At 31.3% G+C, this 19,610-nt stretch overlaps 1 protein-coding gene across 1 annotated transcript; it reads right to left on the reverse strand.

Annotated features, from left to right (window-relative positions):
- Nucleotides 1–4,980: 4,980 nt before the first annotated feature.
- Nucleotides 4,981–19,478, reverse strand: LOC106714526 (phosphatidylinositol transfer protein alpha isoform). The gene is made up of 8 exons (XM_045683314.1): nt 19,300–19,478; nt 18,976–19,006; nt 15,015–15,126; nt 12,566–12,717; nt 11,214–11,291; nt 6,675–6,905; nt 6,534–6,592; nt 4,981–5,329 (listed from the first exon to the last, which is right to left on the reverse strand). Exons 1-8 carry the CDS (start codon nt 19,314–19,316, stop codon nt 5,191–5,193), a joined length of 819 nt encoding a protein of 272 aa, XP_045539270.1. The 5' UTR covers nt 19,317–19,478; the 3' UTR covers nt 4,981–5,190.
- Nucleotides 19,479–19,610: the final 132 nt, after the last annotated feature.

Below are 19,610 nucleotides of genomic sequence, written 5' to 3' on the forward strand. Positions count from 1 at the left end.
AAGATTTTGTATCGACAAATTTATTAGAAGACGCAATTTTTAAAAGAGTAAAAAATTCTGATGGAGAATCAGTAAACTGGTTAAGAATATGTTGAATGCGTTTTGTCAGAAATGAACCATATAAATTTTTTTATAAGACATCCATGAATGAAAATGAAAACTTTAAAGTTCTGAATTTATTACCACGTCGGGGTAGTCTAGTAAATTGTTTTGTAATAAATTTATGTTTGTAATTTTCTGTTCTGTTATTAAAAAATGTTTTGAGTCGCATAAATTATGTTTCCGAAGTGTTTTCAACATATGCAAAACAAATTCCGTATTCTTTTTTTTTCAATTTGACACATCTTAAATTATGTTGAATGGACTTGGGCACCTTCAAATTTTATAATGAATCTGGCTGTTAATTTTGAAAGTGGCCCAACTCCATTCTTGATAAGAAAACGCACGTTATTTATTTAATAATTGCCACTATTTTAACACTAACGAACTTTAAATTTAACATCCTTAGATACGCTTAAGCAGTATGACTCCTTAGTATCTTATACGTATATTTTTAAATTCATTAAAACGCAAAACATTCAATATCTCGATTTGGATTTAAATGGAGTTAGGCCACTTTCAAAATAAGCGGCTCATATAACGAAAATTCATAGAAATAAAATGAACTTCTTGTGAAGACTTAAGTTTTTTATTCATAGAATAAACATTGGTTCCTTCACTAATTAATCGAAAGGAACTTCGTTCCATCCGGGTGTCCCAACACACCTCTCAAGTTTTTATTTTTAATGTATTTAGGCATTGGATATCGGTTACGTCAGTTTGAAATAAACAAAGAATATGTAAGCAAAGAGAGTCAAATAGAGACAATAGATTCATATTGGTTCTGAAATATCTCGTTCTTTAAAATATTACAGCTATGTTGGTTATTACCAGTGTCTTGAGTTACTTATAGTCGAAGTTAATGAAAATTACTAATTATAATAAACAAATTTACTATTTATAATCTGTAATTACAGACTTATTGAGAACAGACATATTTGTATTATTAATTTAAACACTAAAACTTACCAAAATAAATCCATAGACAAAAAATAACATTATCAGCCAGTGACATGTGTAAAATATAATTTCTTATTTGCCATTAAATTCGACAATACACAATAAAAAAAATATAAATGAATATCTGAATATTTTTTTTAAATATAATGTTTGTGACATCTTCAGAGTAATCCGTACTGCAATCAACTTTGCTATGTTATATTGTGATCGTCCTTTAACTTATTTATTTATTAAGATAATAAATTCTTTTTTTTATTGTACTTGCCTTTTATTTTTAAACACATTAATCCAAGCACAATGAGAGTATTTATCAAACAATTGTCAAGTTTAAGTGTAAATACATTATAGAATTCAATTCCTTTTTACATAACTCACCATTTCTAAAAAACTGCATCTATTCCAAGGATTCTTGGTGATGGATTTTATAGCGATGAAATGTTATAATTTCTAACACTCACAATGCTACTATGATTTTTATATATTAACTAGCTGTCGCCCACGACTCCGTTCGCGCGCAGTTAAAAAAAACTTAATAGGGGCATGAAAAATAGTTGTTGGCCGATTCTCAGACCTGAATATGCTCACAAAATTTCATTAGAATCGGTCAAGCCGTTTCGGAGGAGTTCAAGTTCGAACCCCGTGACACGAGAATTTTATATATTAGATTTGAATTATCAGTCAGTGATGTGTTAAAAGACCAGATAGGAAAAAAAAATTCAAAGACAAATTGTACGATTAAATTATATTTATTTTGTTGGCCTTTAAAATGTCGACGGTACATTTTTTTTACTACAATCTTTATTTTATATAATACTTTATATACTTACATATGGATGCGAAATTTTTTTTTCATTTAGCTAAACATTTAGAAATTGACGATAACATCTTTCTATTGTGTAAAATTAACTATTAAATGCGTTAATCTGTTTTCATAGAGGTATTTAAAAATAAATATAGAATAGGTAAATAGGATTTGTTTCCTTTTATCTCGGATTAGTTATCGGTTTACCTTTATTATGAGAGAACTATTTCTTTTCGTCTTCTTAATAATAATTATACTAAATAAAGGTTTCTTTTTCTGCAGCCATTACTGATTGCTTGTGATATTTCGTAGCCGGTGGTGCATTTTTTTTACTATTATTATTTTGTTTTTCATAAACTTAATTTTATAAAGTATAATATATATAAATAAGTTAAATGAAGAATATTTGAATTATAATTACATAATGAATTCAAAATATATAATTTTTCTTTTCATTTAGGTTAAAATTTGGTGTTGGTGTTGTACCAAAATATGTATCCTAGTGAAGTGAGGTTAGTTTACCAAACTAGGATTTCGAATTTGAAAATAAAAAAAAAACTGGTCACATAACAACATTCATTAGAATATCTCGATTTTAAAGTAAACCGAAGACTAATTGAAATATAAGGAGATATCAGAACATAGCAAAATGTAAAGCAGGTGTGTGAAGTTCGCGTGGAAACGAAAAAAAAAACAAAAGTCTATAGTGTACTTAATTTTATTTGGTAACCGCAACAAAAGAAAAAGCTTTTAACAATATCAAAGCGGGAAGCTTTCAATCATATTTTATATTATTATTATTTATTAATAAGCCCAATTCATATTCTTGCACCGTCATAATGAAAATATTTTTATTATTGTGTGTTTGGACTTTATAACTAGATAAGCGAGTGATTTATTTGTAGACAGAAAACCATTTAAAATAACTAGAAAACATCTTTACTACGTACAATGTAAAGTTTTAAGATTATTAAGTACTTTACATTTATATAAGAACTTTAGAAAAATATAAAAACAAAAAAAAAGCACTAAGCAACACTAAAAGCGGATTTTCTAAACTACACTGTAAGACGGCGAAGAAATAAAATCACACTGTTTAAATTTTATAAATACAGAAGGAATACAACTCGTGCACAATAACATGTGATCAAGTCCCATGACGTCATACGACGACATGAGCTAGATCGCTGTGAAAAGAACTGTAATAGTGTTGGGTGATCGGGTGCATTTGACGCAAGTGTTATGTTATTGTGCACGCGTTGTACAAAGTGCATTAAGAATTAAATCCTTGGCATCAGCGCCTTCATCGACAAATTCTACTAATTAAAAAAAAAACTAAATATCTTTGATTATTTTATTGAATCTCTGTGAAACCTGATTCAAGTTTAAAAAAAAAAAACACGCGTCTACACGGACACGGTTTAATTCATTTAAAAAAAATAACATAAAAGGAACATTAAAAAAATACAATCTATAATTTTATATGACAACATCAGATGGAATTGCTTTTTTTTTTATACAACAATATTATTGTTTCACAATTTTGTATAAATATCTCAGATTCATTTCGTATTATGCACATCATGGAATATTTTATACGACAGAGAGCGAATAAATAGATTACATCTCTTTACAATAATAGTTCACAAATCTACATCAGTAAAGAAACTGGAATGTCACACAAATATTACAAAAAAAAAAAATACTGATTTGTTAAAACAACAAACTTATATAATAAAACATGCAGTTATTTAATGAGATGTTGCAATTTGAAATACAAAAATAAAAATACAATTTGCAACAATCAATAGCACAGAATGTCACCTAAACCGACAACAGATTTCAAAGTTTTTTTTCTTTATTCAACTTGTAACACCAGTGAAATAAATTAGTTAATTCAGCCAACATTGATTTTTAGTGTTGCCGCAAAGAAAATAAAAAAAAACGTTTTGCACCAACAGTTTATGCAATTTACGGAGCGATACTACACGAAATATACTATAATTTTATATCTATGATAATTTATAATATACAACAGCCCAATTAATGCCATCTTGAGAGTTATTCAACTTATTTATAACATTTTTTATTTCCCAATCAAACAGCGAAAAATCCCATCTAAATACGACTTAATCAAATCTCGTTACTAAATAGTAAGAATTTATTCAAATTTTTTATTTTTTATTTTAAATGTTTAATTATTTCAAAGGTAACGACATAACACTACCTGTAACCACTGACTACATTGACATTATATATTTAAATAGTATTTTCATATTTGAATGAAATTATTTTTCTAATTGTTAAACTATGCCCCCGCTTCGACTGAGATCGCATAAATATCTTAATAACATGGAAATTGTTTATATTTTAAATTAATTTAAATCAATTGAAATACAATAATTTCCATAGACTATACCTATCAATAGAAAGAGTACAACTGTCAACTAGTTTTACGTAATCTATGTAAAATAAATATAAAAATTTATTAATAAAGCGCAACGACACGTTGGATTCTAAAATATATTGATAGGGCACTAATAAGACGATTTTATTTCGTATATTATTATTTAAATGAGCAGGACTTTGACAAGTCGTATATGCAATCTCACAAGTCGAGGCTCGGGCATTGCGGGAGCTAGACGCAACGTCCACATATCACACAAACATCATTTATTCTCACAGACGATCATATTTCTTTACATAAATAACGGTGACATTTTAAATATTTATTTAGAACAAAAATATGTAATCAGAGATTGAAATAATAGTGGATATAGGAAACTTTTTATAAAATTTAAGTCAGATAAAAGGTTATATTAATAAAATTTCTTGTTGGAAAATATTCAAACAACTTTTTAGTAGTTACACCAGTGATTCTCAACCACTGCGCCGCGGCATTTTTGTGTGCCGCCAAATTTTGACTTTCGCTGACTTGCTGCACACGCACACTGTGTTTGTATTTCTTCGCATAAAAGAACAATGACAGAAAAATAGTTGAAAAAAAAAATTAGCGTCTAGAAATGTCATATAGATACAATTAATTGTATACAGTTGATAAACTATTTATGCAGTGTGTTGTAGTAAGTAAATAATTTTTATCTTTTTCTTTGTGTGCCGCCAAATTTTTAAATCGTTAAAAATGTGCCGCAACAAAAAAAAAGGTTGAGAATCACTGAGTTACACACTCGAACATTCTGGAACTAAAATTCTCTTTTTGTCGGTCACTTTCAACCTACAATGAATGTATGCATTGCGCAGTGAGAATAGTGTTAGTGTAGGTGGTCGTGTCTTACGTCAGCTGGTCAGCTCCGCTCTGGCACGTGGCTCTACTCGTTGTCGGCGCGCATTCCGCGCACTTCGCCCTCGCGCCGCAACTTCTCCAACTCCTCTTTAGTACGTTCTTCAATTGCGCGGATGTCCGCCATCGTCATACCGTACCAGTCGTCCATAGAGCAGAATACTTGTCTGTAAATCGCAATTAAATTGATACGTACCACCAGAAACTCAAACCTATCGCTATATTTGTAAGAATTTATCTTCTTATCGTTGTAGTAAATTCCGTACAAGCGAGCGTGAAGAATAAATCAATGTGTTTCTAACTACTGTGAAATATTCATATATACAAATGAGTATTGGTTTCACTGTTCATAATTTAAGTATGCGCGGAATTAAAAATAAAAACTTAATAAGTAGCCTATGTGTTCTTTCAGACTATGTTCTACATCTGTGTCAAATTTCATCAAGATCCGTTGATCCATTCTGGAGATAGCTTCAAACATCCATCCATCTATTTTCATCTATATATATATATATATAAAAGAAAGTCGTGTTAGTTACACTATTTATAACTCAAGAACGGCTGAATCGATTTGACTGAAAATTGGTGGGCAGGTAGCTTAGAACCAGGAAAAGGACATAAGATAATTTTTACCCCGTTTTCTATTTTTTATTCCACGCGGACGGAGTCGCGGGTAAAAGCTAGTTTATAATATTAGTACGTTACGCAATGTTAGTTATGCATGGTGTGCAAAATTAAAAATTATTCGTTCAATTTTATAACATTATCGAGGTGACCCCTAACTTCACCCAAAGTCACCCCTAACTTAGGATAGATTCCGAGGCCCTCAGTGGTGGTATAGTAAGCTAATGATGATGATATTATTTTTTTTTAAACTGTCGATATATGTAATTGCGTGGTTTTTAAAATTACCAATTTCAAGAAAACTGTAAAATATAGCATATTCATAATAATATAACGCTCGTAACATAACACTATCTATAGATTACGATAAACAATTTTTAATCTTTGCAATACTTTAATGGCACATATTATATTATACGATAATACATACATTTACTGTTATCATTGGAAATGTATGTATAACTTTTGTATAATCTTACTAATAATATAAATGCGAATGTTTAGATGGATATTTGTTTGACTTCACACATATTTTTGAATGTCTTTCTAGATATTTGCAGGTTGCATCACTTCACCGTAAGATCGTTGGATAAATGTACATAATATGTAAATAGAAAGTCGAAAAACATTGGTACATGGCGGGATTCAACCCCAAGACCTGCAGATTACAAGTCAAGAGCTTAACCCTTGAGCCACCGTGGCTCTATTGTACTAAATTACATCAAATGCATGATAAATTAGACATACCTATGGAAGATGGTGAAAAGCCGTCGCTCCGACTTTTGGATCACATTTTCAACTTTGCTCTGGAAAAAATAAGAGAATAATTAATTTCAGAATAATTTCGACCACCGGATGTGAGGCCGAGAATAACCGTTGCTAACTCACCTGGAGACCGAACCACTTGAACTCGGCAGTGACAAGCTTATAGCAAGTCATGACTGGTTTGATATCAGTCTTCCAGTTGGGCCCGACGAGTGGTCCGCGGCCGGTCTTCGACGACTTAAACTTTGTCGGGTCGGTTTCAGGCTTGTAGTCGGCAGACGGCAGCGGATCGTTTGCGATATCAATGTGTACAACCTCGCGACTCTTTAACTTCTCAGCTGAGAGTTCGTGCACCTAATAATAATAAGAGATACATTAGAAATAATAGATTTCCTATCGCTTCATTTCTTAGTTCTCAAAGTCCAACATAATAATGGAAATGTCTGTTATGACTCTGCACGTTGTAAAGAATACAAACACGACATAAAACATACTTAGGTTTGGTCTAAGAAATATCTTGAAATTGAGAAAACCTTTTAACTAGTTTATTATGGAAGCCATATAATCCAGTTGTATGTTAAGTGTAAAGTCATATAACTGTGTTATAATTTGAGTCCATATTAAAAGATGTAATTGAGTAAAAGCAAATTGCCAACAATGATGTTTGGGGTGGACTGGATGGGTGATTGAGCCATTTGAACTTGATATTAACCTTTTAATTTGTATCGGATGGAAACTGGCGATTCTCATGATCAAAGAGGGAATTCTTGCATTAAAAACAGTTGTTCAATGTAAGCCCTAAATCAAGGTCAATCGAGTCTTTTTTATTCGTTTTTTAATGAAAAGTTTGTATTCCTAAAGGGAAAAATTACACAAAAATGAGTGAACCACACCGCACAGAATGGTATGGAATCTGATGAACGGAATGGAAAATGGAACAAATTTTGTTTATTTTATTTCGCAATCTACAGTTAATACTACTACAAAAAATCTAATAGGTCAACGTTAAACTGTTACAATTGTTGATCTAAATAACGGTGCCTCCGACACAAAAACATTCTAGAAAGTGCCTCGTCGGAGTTTTGTGGAAAAACATAAAAGACAGTTACAGTTTATCTTTTGTTAAATACGACAAAAATAAACTTTTATACCACTCAAATAATAAAACACACTGCAACTCTGAATTCGCGGATTAAATCTCAACTTTTTTTTCCGAAACGATGTACAAGTATTATTGTTTACTTTTTATATAATTTATGTTACTTATAACCACGATTATTTCTATTTTTTAACGTTAGAAGCGAAGATTTAGACTAACAGAAAACCTTGTAACACGAAGTTTGACCTCGGGATAGATTTATTACAGGAATGTTCAAAGTTTATCTCGTTAGAAAGGCAATATTTGCTGACGATCATATATTTTCCTAAGCGTCTTTCTAGAGCGTCGGTGGCTCAGGGCACTTGACTTGCAATCTGCAGGTCTTGGGTTTGAATCCCGCCATGTAATAATATTTTTTTTCGATTTCCTATTTACATATGTACATTTATCCGACGTTCTTACGGTGAAGTTATATTGTTAAGTTAACCTGCACATATGAGAAGAAATTCAATGATATGTGTGAAGTCAACCAACCCACACTTGGCGTGGTTGACTATGGCCTAGTCACCCCTAACTTGGTGTAGATTCCGAGCCGCTCAGTGGGGACGAATAGTGAGCTGATGATGATATATTTTCTATACGAATGTATAAAAAACAAATTATAATTACCTATTGTATTACATTTCTTTGAAACCAAAATTCGGTTCTTGTCGATGATGCGATGTCCATTTTTATCTGGACAATGACTTTTTTATCCTTATGATATTTTAATAGTACTTGTTTTTTTTTGTATCGCCGAAAAGAAAACTATAAGATACAATAGCCTTGAAAAGGGCCGTTACATTTAGCAATTGTTTAACAAAAGAAGTTCCGTTTGAGTGCAATAAATACGTTGATACTGGCCTTTTCAAGGTTTCAAACAGTAAGAAAAAAAATTGTTACCAACTTCACATAAACAAGCAATTTTATATCATGACTGTGAACTAAGTAAAGTAACTTGACACTTAACTAATAACATCAGTTAAAGAGTTCTTATTGCGTAATTGAAAATAATTACGTTAACGCGACATAGCACTTACGCTACTATAATACAAGTCATACCATCAATGTCACACTACGAAATATAGTCGTCTACTATATAGGTATTAGGTACTTGTCACTATATCGACTCTGTCTACCGTTGTTTGGTCACTGAGTAGTAGTCACCGTCGTAAGTACATACAGTCAAAACCGTTTATAGCGACATCGTTTAGAACAACATACCGGTTAAATTGACCAAAATCAAAGGTCCTGGCTGAATGTTATTACATATCTTTCCTATTAATACCTGTCACCGGTTGTTACAACTATCGGTTTTTACGACTCAATATGAGTAGTCCCTTCGATGTCGTTATAACAGATTTTGACTGTATATTATGATGAGAAATATATACTTAGGACGTAAGTAATCATTATAACTCTGGGTACGACACTTCGAAGTAAAATACGAATCATATGTAACTCTAATCTTATAATTAGTCCATTCGTTTTGGCTGTAGGACATCACGGAAATAAGTAAATATGGCCGCATACTAATTTATATATTTTTCATGAAAATTATATTTAAACTAATATTTAAATTCTCAATTATTTAGATTATTATTATTTCATGTTTGAATTAAATTTCCACATCTGCGTAAAGTAGGACGATTTCATTCCACAATAACTAACATTATACTTTTACATTTCGTGTAAAAGAAGTTTTTAAATTAATTAAGCAAACGACTGTCACCGGGTAGAACATTTTGCTATTACAAGCGCCTTGATTGCATATTAAATGTAGCAATCCCAATTGCGTCGACTTTTTAATACTAAGACATAACATAATTCAAGCATTTAGAGTGAATAAAAATTTATATTGAAAGCCAAATGAGCAGAATTGAAAACAGTTGATTTTCATAGTCCACGAGTTTGCACTCGTAAACTATTCAGATAAAACTAGTTACTTATCATTCAAAGTTTGTTTTTACAACAAGATTCTGTTTTCGTCATCTTACGGTGAAGGAAAACATCTTGATACAACTCGCACATATGTGTGACTTCCCGGGAGAAAAAGACGGCGACGCGGCTCGCCACACGTCACGTTCCGTCTCGCGAAATGGCGAAAAGTGCATTGCGGAGGTTCATATGGCCACACTAAATGCAGGTCCTTGATCTCTGCCTACCCCTCTAGGTTATAGGCGTGAGTTTTTTTGTGTGTGTGTGTATTCTGTTTTCGTTTCGTCAGCGCATACTTACGTAATTGTTGGTTGGAAATAATGCGGTTAAGATATTATATCCTTTAAAAGATTATGTTTTTAGTTAAATTGAAAAGTACCAAATCCATAGGAATGATAATATGTCCACGCAAGCCCATTGCGGGTAGGTAGACATGTGTCAAAGATGTCTTTGGATTTCTTCTTAGATATGTGCAGTTTACACCACGACGTCTTCTTTCATCGTAAGAACGTAGAATAAATGTACATATATGAATCGAAAATCGTATAACACATTGGTACATGGCGGAATTCGAATCTAGTATCTGCAGATTATAAGTCAAGTGTTTAACCCCTAAGCCACTGACACTCATCAAGAATAGCGATTGTATAGAAAAAAAACACGTATTGAAACTTCCACGCTGGTTAAAATAATCAGCACCGTTATCTGAGGATCAAAGACAAGGTCGGACGGAGTCGCTGTTATTTTGTACCGATAAACCTATTTAATTTTGTACTTAGATACACCTATCTACGGTGAGTCAACAATCGCAAAATTTATTACTGAAACGATAATACGTGGCAAATATACAAAGAAAAGATACAATATCGTGTAATAAAAAAATACACAATTATTTTTAATTGCACATGTTTTGTCTTTAACAAATGTTTTTATTGTTTCAAATGTAGAAAATAATTTTGATTTACGTAACTCTGAATGGTATTATTTTAGAGATTATATTCTACTTTATATTATCTGAATAAAGTCGATCAAGAAATTTATAATTATTACAAAATTACAGATACTGGGGAGGATCAGCAAAACAGATATAAAAACTACTTCAAATAAGACCGTATTAATGGTAGCTACTCTCCCGCCCCCCGCAATAGACCTAGCCTAAATCATCCGTTGGCGACGCCCATGTATTGATTTATTCCATGTTTTTACACAAAGTTATCCAGGTGAATCTCAGGGACGTGAAGACTCGGCGGAGTTGTTCGATTGCGAGAAATTTAGTTCATAAACTGATGAATAAATTAAGCAAAAATATGGTCACTAAAACTACAATAGTAAATTTTTGGAATAGGTTTACGAAAAAAAAATTGGGAATCTCTAATTTAGAGGGAAAAACTAATTCTAAAAATTTTTTGTAATTTGTAAGTTTGTCCGCTAGGCCGCGTTTCTCCCAATGTAGTAGAAGACTGGCAGAAAGGTTGGTGATGCACCCGGGTATATTGTAGGCTACTTTTTTTTAAGGTCTTCGCTGAGGAAATGTATGGTGACGCTATGTACAAAATAAAGTCATACAACAACATAGATATACTTACATTGTTCTGATCACCACCGTCAGGTAAATGTAGGGACTCTATGCAAATAACGAAGTTTTCTTTCATGTAGCCGGGATTCTGCGGACAAAAGTAACTTTCAGATTATATTTCAATACGAGGAAAAGAGTTATATCTTAATTTTCATAAGAGATGTAACTCTTTTCGTCCGATGGCTCGTTTTTAGCATATTATAACACAAAGCTTAAGTACTAAATGAAACGTTTTCCTACATAAATATGGTATATCTTACTAATATTATAAATGGGAATGTTTAGATGAATGGATGGATGTTTGTTTGAAGGTATCTCCAGAACGGATCAACGGATTTTGATAAAATTTGGCACAGATGTATAACATAGTGTGGAAGAACATATAGGCTACCTATCAGGTTTTTTTAATTCCGCGCGGACGAAGTTGCGGGCAATTAAAATACAGCTGTTTCATAAAGATGTAACATAATATACTAGTCCTTTTTCTATTTACTAATTTGTGATTGAATTTTAAGACTTTAGTAATAAAAAAGTGGAATTGAGAAGATCAACAAACTATTACACAATAATCATCGCACATGTCACATGATACTTGTAACTTAAGTAATAGCATTTTCAATAATCAACTATTTTTAGTTTCGCTTCTTGACGGCATTGAAATTATGTAATTGAGACATCTTAAAAATAATACCAGACATTGACGAAGTATCATTGTGAATAACAATTTAAAATTGCTACGTCAACACGGTCTTAAAATACCATTTCGTTAGACTAGATAAAAAAATATGTGAACAATGCAGCACGTCAAGGGCGGCTGTTGAGGCCCTTATTGTTAACCGGCGTTGTATAAACTTTGATGACTCATTTTAGTTATGAAGATCTCTTCTGTTGCCATCCTAGTACTAATTTATATATCTCTTACTAAAGTATAAATTCTAAATAACACACAGAGTTCTTAATTGTACAGGCAGCTACATAATATATACATATAAAAGCCTTCAGAAACTTGTATACGCCATCGGTTTCAAAAATATCTACGCACGTATAAGCTCCTATTCTTCAGACCAGGAATACGTGCTAATGACGAATACGCGCAACCAAAGGTGTATACAAGTTTCTAAAGTTTTATAGATGTATACACATTTATACAGATGACTGTACACTAAAGGAGACCCTCAGTGTATATGTCTCGTACACTAAAGAGAACATTAAATAAAAGCCGAACACTGACAATACTTTTTACTAAAAGTTTTGTCAAGTTATACTTAACTAAACCTGTAAATACAAAACGACGAAAAGAGTTACATGTGTTATAAAAGATGTAACATTTTTTCATCACATAGCTCGTATATAAATACTCACAGTGAGCACAGTCCGGCAGTAAGGGTAAGCGTTCCACGCCTCTTCGTGCACCTCGAGAGACCCCTTGGGAGCCAGCAGCCTGATAAAAGCGGGCACCTTCGACGCTAGGTGGTAAATCTTATAAGTATACTGACCCGATGAATATTTTCCACCTGGAAATAAATGCTATATTATAGCAGTTACTGTTAAATGCAAATAAAAAATCTCATTCGACTGGTAGGTATTTTTTCGGTTGTTAAAACTAACTTTATTCTTGTAGTACCTGGGGGCACAACGGCGTCCCTGAGTAGTGAGTCGTGCAGCTAAACCCATGAGGGCACTTAGGATAGTTATGCCAACAGAGTCTATATTAAAACATACCTACGATCTTTCATTGTGTGAACCTCTACTTTACAATCGTGAACCCTTTTAATTCAATTTTACTGTTTATAGTTAACTGTTGAGATTACATAAGTTACGTAATACAACACTCATGAAAGGCCAGAAAGGTACGTATAATTCAGAACCAACTCAGGCAGAATAACACAGATTTCGACGATAGAGCGGGGCTCTACTAATTGGAGTTGTTTGCCGAAGTGGAACACAGGTTTTGAATATGAATTAAGGTATATACACACTAAAGTAAATCGACAAAGAAAATTTTGGCTCATCCGTCGAAAACAGATACATCTCTTAACATCTGATAAGTGATGTAACTCTTTTCGTCGAATGGCGATATGTAAATCGTTTAAAAATAAAAATAAAATAGCTTAGGGACAGCAACTCGAATCAACTGTAATGAACAAATCTTGCATTTTCTTCCAAACGTTTTAAGATAGTAGATACATTAAATATATTATTCTACCTAACTTTAGCAATGACCAAAGGAAGCGAGACATAATTTGTACAATATATTATTTACTAGGAAGGCTAAAACTAGCGAAGTAGCTGAACTATTGAATAAGCTAACACCTATATTTTTCTCGTCCACTCTAGTGAGGATGCATCTTTACACTGAAACAACGTATAGAGCATAATAAAGCTCATGGTTGTTAACTGAAATATGTATGGGGACACGAACCAATTAGAACAAGTGTTTGTTTCTGAGACATAACAAAAAAGTAACTTCTTTTCACTAGGTATTTCGACTATAGTCGCTTTTTTGTATTAAATTCGTACGTTTAAATTATTACTAAGACAATATAATCAGACATAAAAATTCTTATAGTGAGAACTCGGTGATTATGTCGATGGAGCAGTTACGTAAACAATCACACATCTGAGTAAACGAGTATATGACGTCATATTATACACATTAACAAGGCTGGCTATGGCGAACAGTAACAATTATAGTGAGTCAATCGTACAAATTGTATGCTGTTTTACATTATACATATTGTTTTTGACAAAATTTTGCCTACACCAAATGGGACATTGCAAAAAATTACGACCCAAAAAGTAGCATGTTCCATTTTTTAGCCGACTTCAAAAAGAAGGAGGTTATCAATTCGACTGAATTTTTTTTTTATGTGTGTTACCGCGAATCTCCGCCCCTGGTGGTCCGATTTTGATAAAAAATATTTTTTAACCTTACTAATATTATAAAGTTTAGATAGATGGATATTTGTTAGAAGGTATCTCCAAAACGGATCAACGGATCTCGATAACATTTGACACAAATGTAGAACATAGTTTGAAAGAACACATATCTACTTATTTAGTTTTTTTTGGTACTGACAGCTAGTAAATAATAACTGTGAAATTGGTAGCCTGAAAAATAATAAATCTAAATTGTATAACGGAAATGTCTATTGCGTAGTGAAAAAAAAATCCAAAAAATCTATCAAAAAACTTCATTAGTTTTAGATTGGAATAACTAATACGTTCAGCGTTCCGTAAGCCGTGACAGAATCGAAGTGTCAAGGCCGTGAACTAAGGTCGAGAGATCGAGCGTTGTCAAGGACAGACGACACAACTTGGAAACTTGAGAAAATTCACGTAATCACTTTCTTTCAACTTGTTAACTATGTTATAAAGCAATTACAAATCAATCCAACTTTACTTCATCTTACAAATATTATGAATGCGAATGTTTGGATCGATGGATGTTTTTACTAGGTATCTCCCGAACGGAGGAAAGAATCTCTAAGAAATTTGTTATAGATGTACTGTAGAAGAAGTATAATCCCGGAAACACATTTTTCACCTTTTTTTTATTTCTGCGTCGACGAAGTTGAGAGCAAAAATTAATATAGAATAGTACCGTTCCATAATTTTTGATTACTTGACCTTGAAATTTACAAGAAGCCTATTCCAGGCTTAAGATATATCGCAAAAACTACATATCTAGCTAACCCTGGGTTTCTGAACCCAAAATGCCTGTTTAAAACAGGGATGACGATATTGTTTTATACAGAGATTTTGGTCGGAAATCTCCGGTTAGTGATGCAAGTTAAGCAATGAAACTTACCGAGCAAAGGGTAGTCTTTGAAGGGTTCATTTTTAATAACCTCGATACCTTCGCCGCCGCCTGTTTCATTTTTGGACACCTCCGCCACGCAGTATAATTGTGCCACTTGGTACTGTCAAGGGAAAAAATCGTAAGTATTAATATTAAATAAACGAACGCGATGAAATGAGTTACATATCTTACGATATCATTAAAGATGTAACTCTTTACATCACATGGGTCGAAATATATAACTAATTGAAACCGCTTAATACAAATTGAGGTAGTTCGATGTAGGAATTGACATTTACATTTAAAATCGATCTGGAAACTTCAAACTTCCAACTTGCTTTTTATCGTCTAGGTCCTAGATATATTTTAACACTGGATTTTAAATGTAATAATAAAGCATTTATTTAATTGAAGCGCCAGTTATACAATTGATAAAATAATTATCACAGATTATATTATTAAAACAAAAAAAATGTGCTCCTGTTGTGAATTACATTACAGTCATAAAAAAATATTTAATTAAATGTCAAAAAATGCTAATCATTAACAATAACTGGTTCATAATTTAATAGACCTTCTTTTTTTAATTTCATTTAGTCTGACCTCAGTAGACGTGTTTATAATATTTAAATAATGAAGATTTTACAATTCAAATTCAAACAATAGGAAAAAAACTATACAATATGAGTTATCTATTATCCGTATAAGTTGACCAATTAGACCAGTGTTTCCCAAGGTGAGCGTACGCCCCACCTGGTGGACATTTGGATTTAGAGGGGGGCAATTCGGAAATTTAAAGTACTAAAAAGTACATAAAAACGTTTTAGAGACAAAAATCCGTTGCATTTAAACTATTTATATGTGTTTTCGTGTTTAAAAATTTTATATGAAATTGATCTAGTCAGCCAAAAGTAGTATTTAATTATTTCTCTAACATTATAAATTTAGGCCTCGAGAGATATTTATTTCTAAACAAAATTTATAAGGGGGCAATAGTCATGTTCATCCTGAAAAATGGGACATGGATCCAAAAAGGTTGGGAAACACTGAATTAGACCAAAAGTAAGCTGTTTAGAATTAGAAAATTTTAAGGGCCACTTTCATAATACGGACACTAAGTAGGCTCAAAGTTATCGATCTATATAAAACTTAATACGCAAAAAGAAACATTAGATTACAGCATTAATCGTTACATAATTCGTCTTGTCAATAAAATGTTAACGTTCATGACCACCGACATAATATCGTAGCGGCATGGAACGTGTTAATAAAAATCATTAAAGACCGTATATGTTTCGGTTTTATCACAATCGAAGCGGAATATTGAGTTTTATGAAGACAATTAGTAAATGAAAATAATAAACAGATTTCAACATTAAAAATAGTATCAATTAACAGGATATTTACAGGATCATTTATACTCTATACATATGAAAAATATTGGAGTGTCTGTATGCAATATAGGAAGAAAACAACATATTCCGTACACATGATGATTTTAACGAAAAACCAATTATTAATATTTTTGTCTGTCTGTCTGTCCGCAAGGCTCAGGACGGGTCTTGGATGGGAAGGTAACTGATGGCGATTTTTTTTTAATTCTGCGATGATGAAGTCGCGTGCGATCACTAGTTTTCCATATAACAAATTAACAATGACTACTTTAATGGAAAATATTAACGGAGCATAAATAGTAAATGTTTTTGTTCTGTTCTCCATATTATGATTTTAATTCTATCAATTATTATTATTAGCATGAATTAGTTTACTTTGTAGGAAAAATATTATTATATGATGTGATGATATTCGCTCCTATCTAGGAATCTTTGTACAAGTGTTAAATTCAGTTCATGAGTTTAGAGACAAATCGCAAATTTCCAATCCCGAAACACTTACGAAAACTCCACCAAAGAGATATGTTTTTATACAAGTATTAGGGTAGTGGAAACCCAAAAAAAATAGACGTGAAAAATAATATACAATTAAAATAAATCCAGTACACGATTAATATTACATGCGATTTTATCACAAAGAATATTTTAAAATAATCTTGTAACTTGGTAGAGTAAAAAATGAAAACGTTAAAACTAGCAACATGTAATTTTTCCGGTCATAAACTGCACTATTCATATCAATTGCAATGCACGAATTGAATACAATACCAACCAAAGTTATACATTTGCATTCGAACTAGTTTTAATTTTTTTTTTCTTAAAGTTTGTGTTACGCATAATTTGAGGAAGAATAAAGTAGAGAAACATATTGAATTACAACAAAAAAAAGCTTTGTTATCTTCCTTATAATTTCGGTAACAATAAATAATTTTGTTTAATAATTTATCAAGGTAATTAGCGCTTATAACAAGAAAATTAGCATATAAAAACAAATCATTCAATGTCATATTTTGTCGTATTATTTCGTCCATAATATAAATATGTTTTAAAATAAGCACTGTTTTTTATGGCCTCCTTTAGCCAAAAGTTAAGACGGATTTTGTAGTTTGAGCTATCATTTAAGTCGTTTTCTACTCAAGAATGTCAGAATTACAGTCAGCCACTATATACTATTTTTTTAAATAACTACGTAACTAATACTGAAAAAATAAAGCTCTTAAGTAACTTGCATATATTTTTCGTGAAGTGATATTTCTCAATGATCTAAAGGACCTCGGACTTTACGGCTCAAGGGCGCCAACAATGGTCGATCTTTAGCTCGATCCAAACTTTTATCGGAATAATAAGTTTCGGAAAAAATGTTCCGCATGTTGGCAAAATACACAATGTCTTCATTATTTATCTGTATTTACATAATCCATATTAATCCATATATATTTTATAGGTCACTTTAACATGAAGTTGTAGTAACAAGCTAGAATTAGAATTACGTATTATCTAAAGACTACTTGAAAAAAAAAGCTGCCTTAATATTTAAACAATAAAAAGTAGGTCAATTGTTAGTTCCTTATTTAAAAATGGAACAATAAGGTGTTCTATATTTACCTATGACACAATTCCAACATACTGACCAACTTTATTCTTACATAAGCTTTATATTTTTTGTAACTTAGCTACTATCTTTCCATATTATATTTCCATAGCTCCTATGTTAACTATAATATGTTTCAAATACAATTTTTACAAGACAAAACTTTAAACATTGCTATGATTAATTACAACACATCAAAAATGAAACATACATACAGGAAACGACGACCAAAATTTACAGTTTTTCTACATTCTAACATTACTTTCAAGTTTAAACAGAAATAAGTATTAACAAGTGAATTTAAAAAACATAAAACAGGGAGGGAAAAGACAAAATTGCGGCTTACAATAGCCTACATAGGACCCTTGGATTTAAAGAATATTGTATACAGCAAATTCAATAAGAATCATAAATATGAATATAATTATTATCAATAAACTTATTTTTTAATCTAATTGAACTAAAAAGTTTTAAAAGTAGTGGTCCTTAGCATTTAGAAATACCAAAAACACACTTTTTGACATATTTTGTAAAGGTCATCTATGGAAAGACAGATTAATAGGTTATCATAAATATTTTTAAGTTGATTTAAATTAATTTTTTTTAACATAGTTCTGTGTACATGTTAAAATAATTTCTAGTTCAATTTCAAGTTAAAAGATAAGATATGTATGTACGTAACTCATTAATAACAGGTAGATAAATTTTAGCAAATGTAAGATAACAAAATTGTTACGGCATGAGTTCCCACAACACAAAACTTTAATCTTTTGTAATGTGAAGACTTATTTTGCTAATATTCATTTATAAAATTGAAGTTAAACATTTAACAACTTTATATATGAACTTTCTCACATGAAAATTACTATAATCTCATTTTGGTACAAAAGATTTAAAAAAAAAATTGGGGAAAATTTAACGTTTAAGTATTTATATAGGTCAGATTTCATATTTTTAATATTAAGAAAATGTAACAAAAACTCACCTCTTCAACTGTTAAAGGAAGTGTTACTCGACTGTAAAAGAAATAATTTAATTTTAATATTGAATATAATACTTGTGAGATTTAAAGCTGTAACAAAGTTCTTAGCATCTGCTATTATCTCCCTTGACCTAAACTACTGTCATTGTCAGATCTATCAACATTTACAGGTTTAAAATTAAATTATTATAATTCATAAGAAAAAACTATGTTTTAAGTCACAAATTACTACAAAGCAAAGTCAGAACCTGTACTAAAGGAAAATTTTGGTGACGACGAAAAAATCGATTCTTATTCTGAATAGGACATAAAATAACCTGTACTTACTATTCTTTGATAAGCATATTGATCTATATATTTTTTCACTTAAATGCACATTAGGTTTTTCACTACAATAGTATAAGGTTCTTATCACAATACAACACTTGAGCAATGCCCCGATTACCCGAATATTATAATTTTAAAATCTTTAATCAACCAATGACTGAAAATGACAAGGCGCATGCTTCACTTTATGATGCAACGGATATTACGTCAACAGTTATTGATGCGTTCTAGTTGAGAAAACGGTTAACTAAAATTAAATTAAATTAAATGTTTTAGGGCATTTCAAAATGCTTTTTTATTTATCACGATAA

This window comes from Papilio machaon, chromosome 21 (assembly GCF_912999745.1).
Source record: "Papilio machaon chromosome 21, ilPapMach1.1, whole genome shotgun sequence".
NCBI lineage: Eukaryota > Metazoa > Arthropoda > Insecta > Lepidoptera > Papilionidae > Papilio > Papilio machaon.

Bases quoted from the DNA above. Each gene is read 5' to 3' on its own strand.
- LOC106714526 (XM_045683314.1), bottom strand. The intron at 15,127-18,975 runs GTGAGTTTTTGT...TTCCCTTGACAG, and splicing joins TTCCTTTAACAGTTGAAGAG to TACCAAGTGGCACAATTATA. The intron at 5,330-6,533 runs GTATGTCTAATT...TGCGATTTACAG, and splicing joins CTTTTCACCATCTTCCATAG to ACAAGTATTCTGCTCTATGG.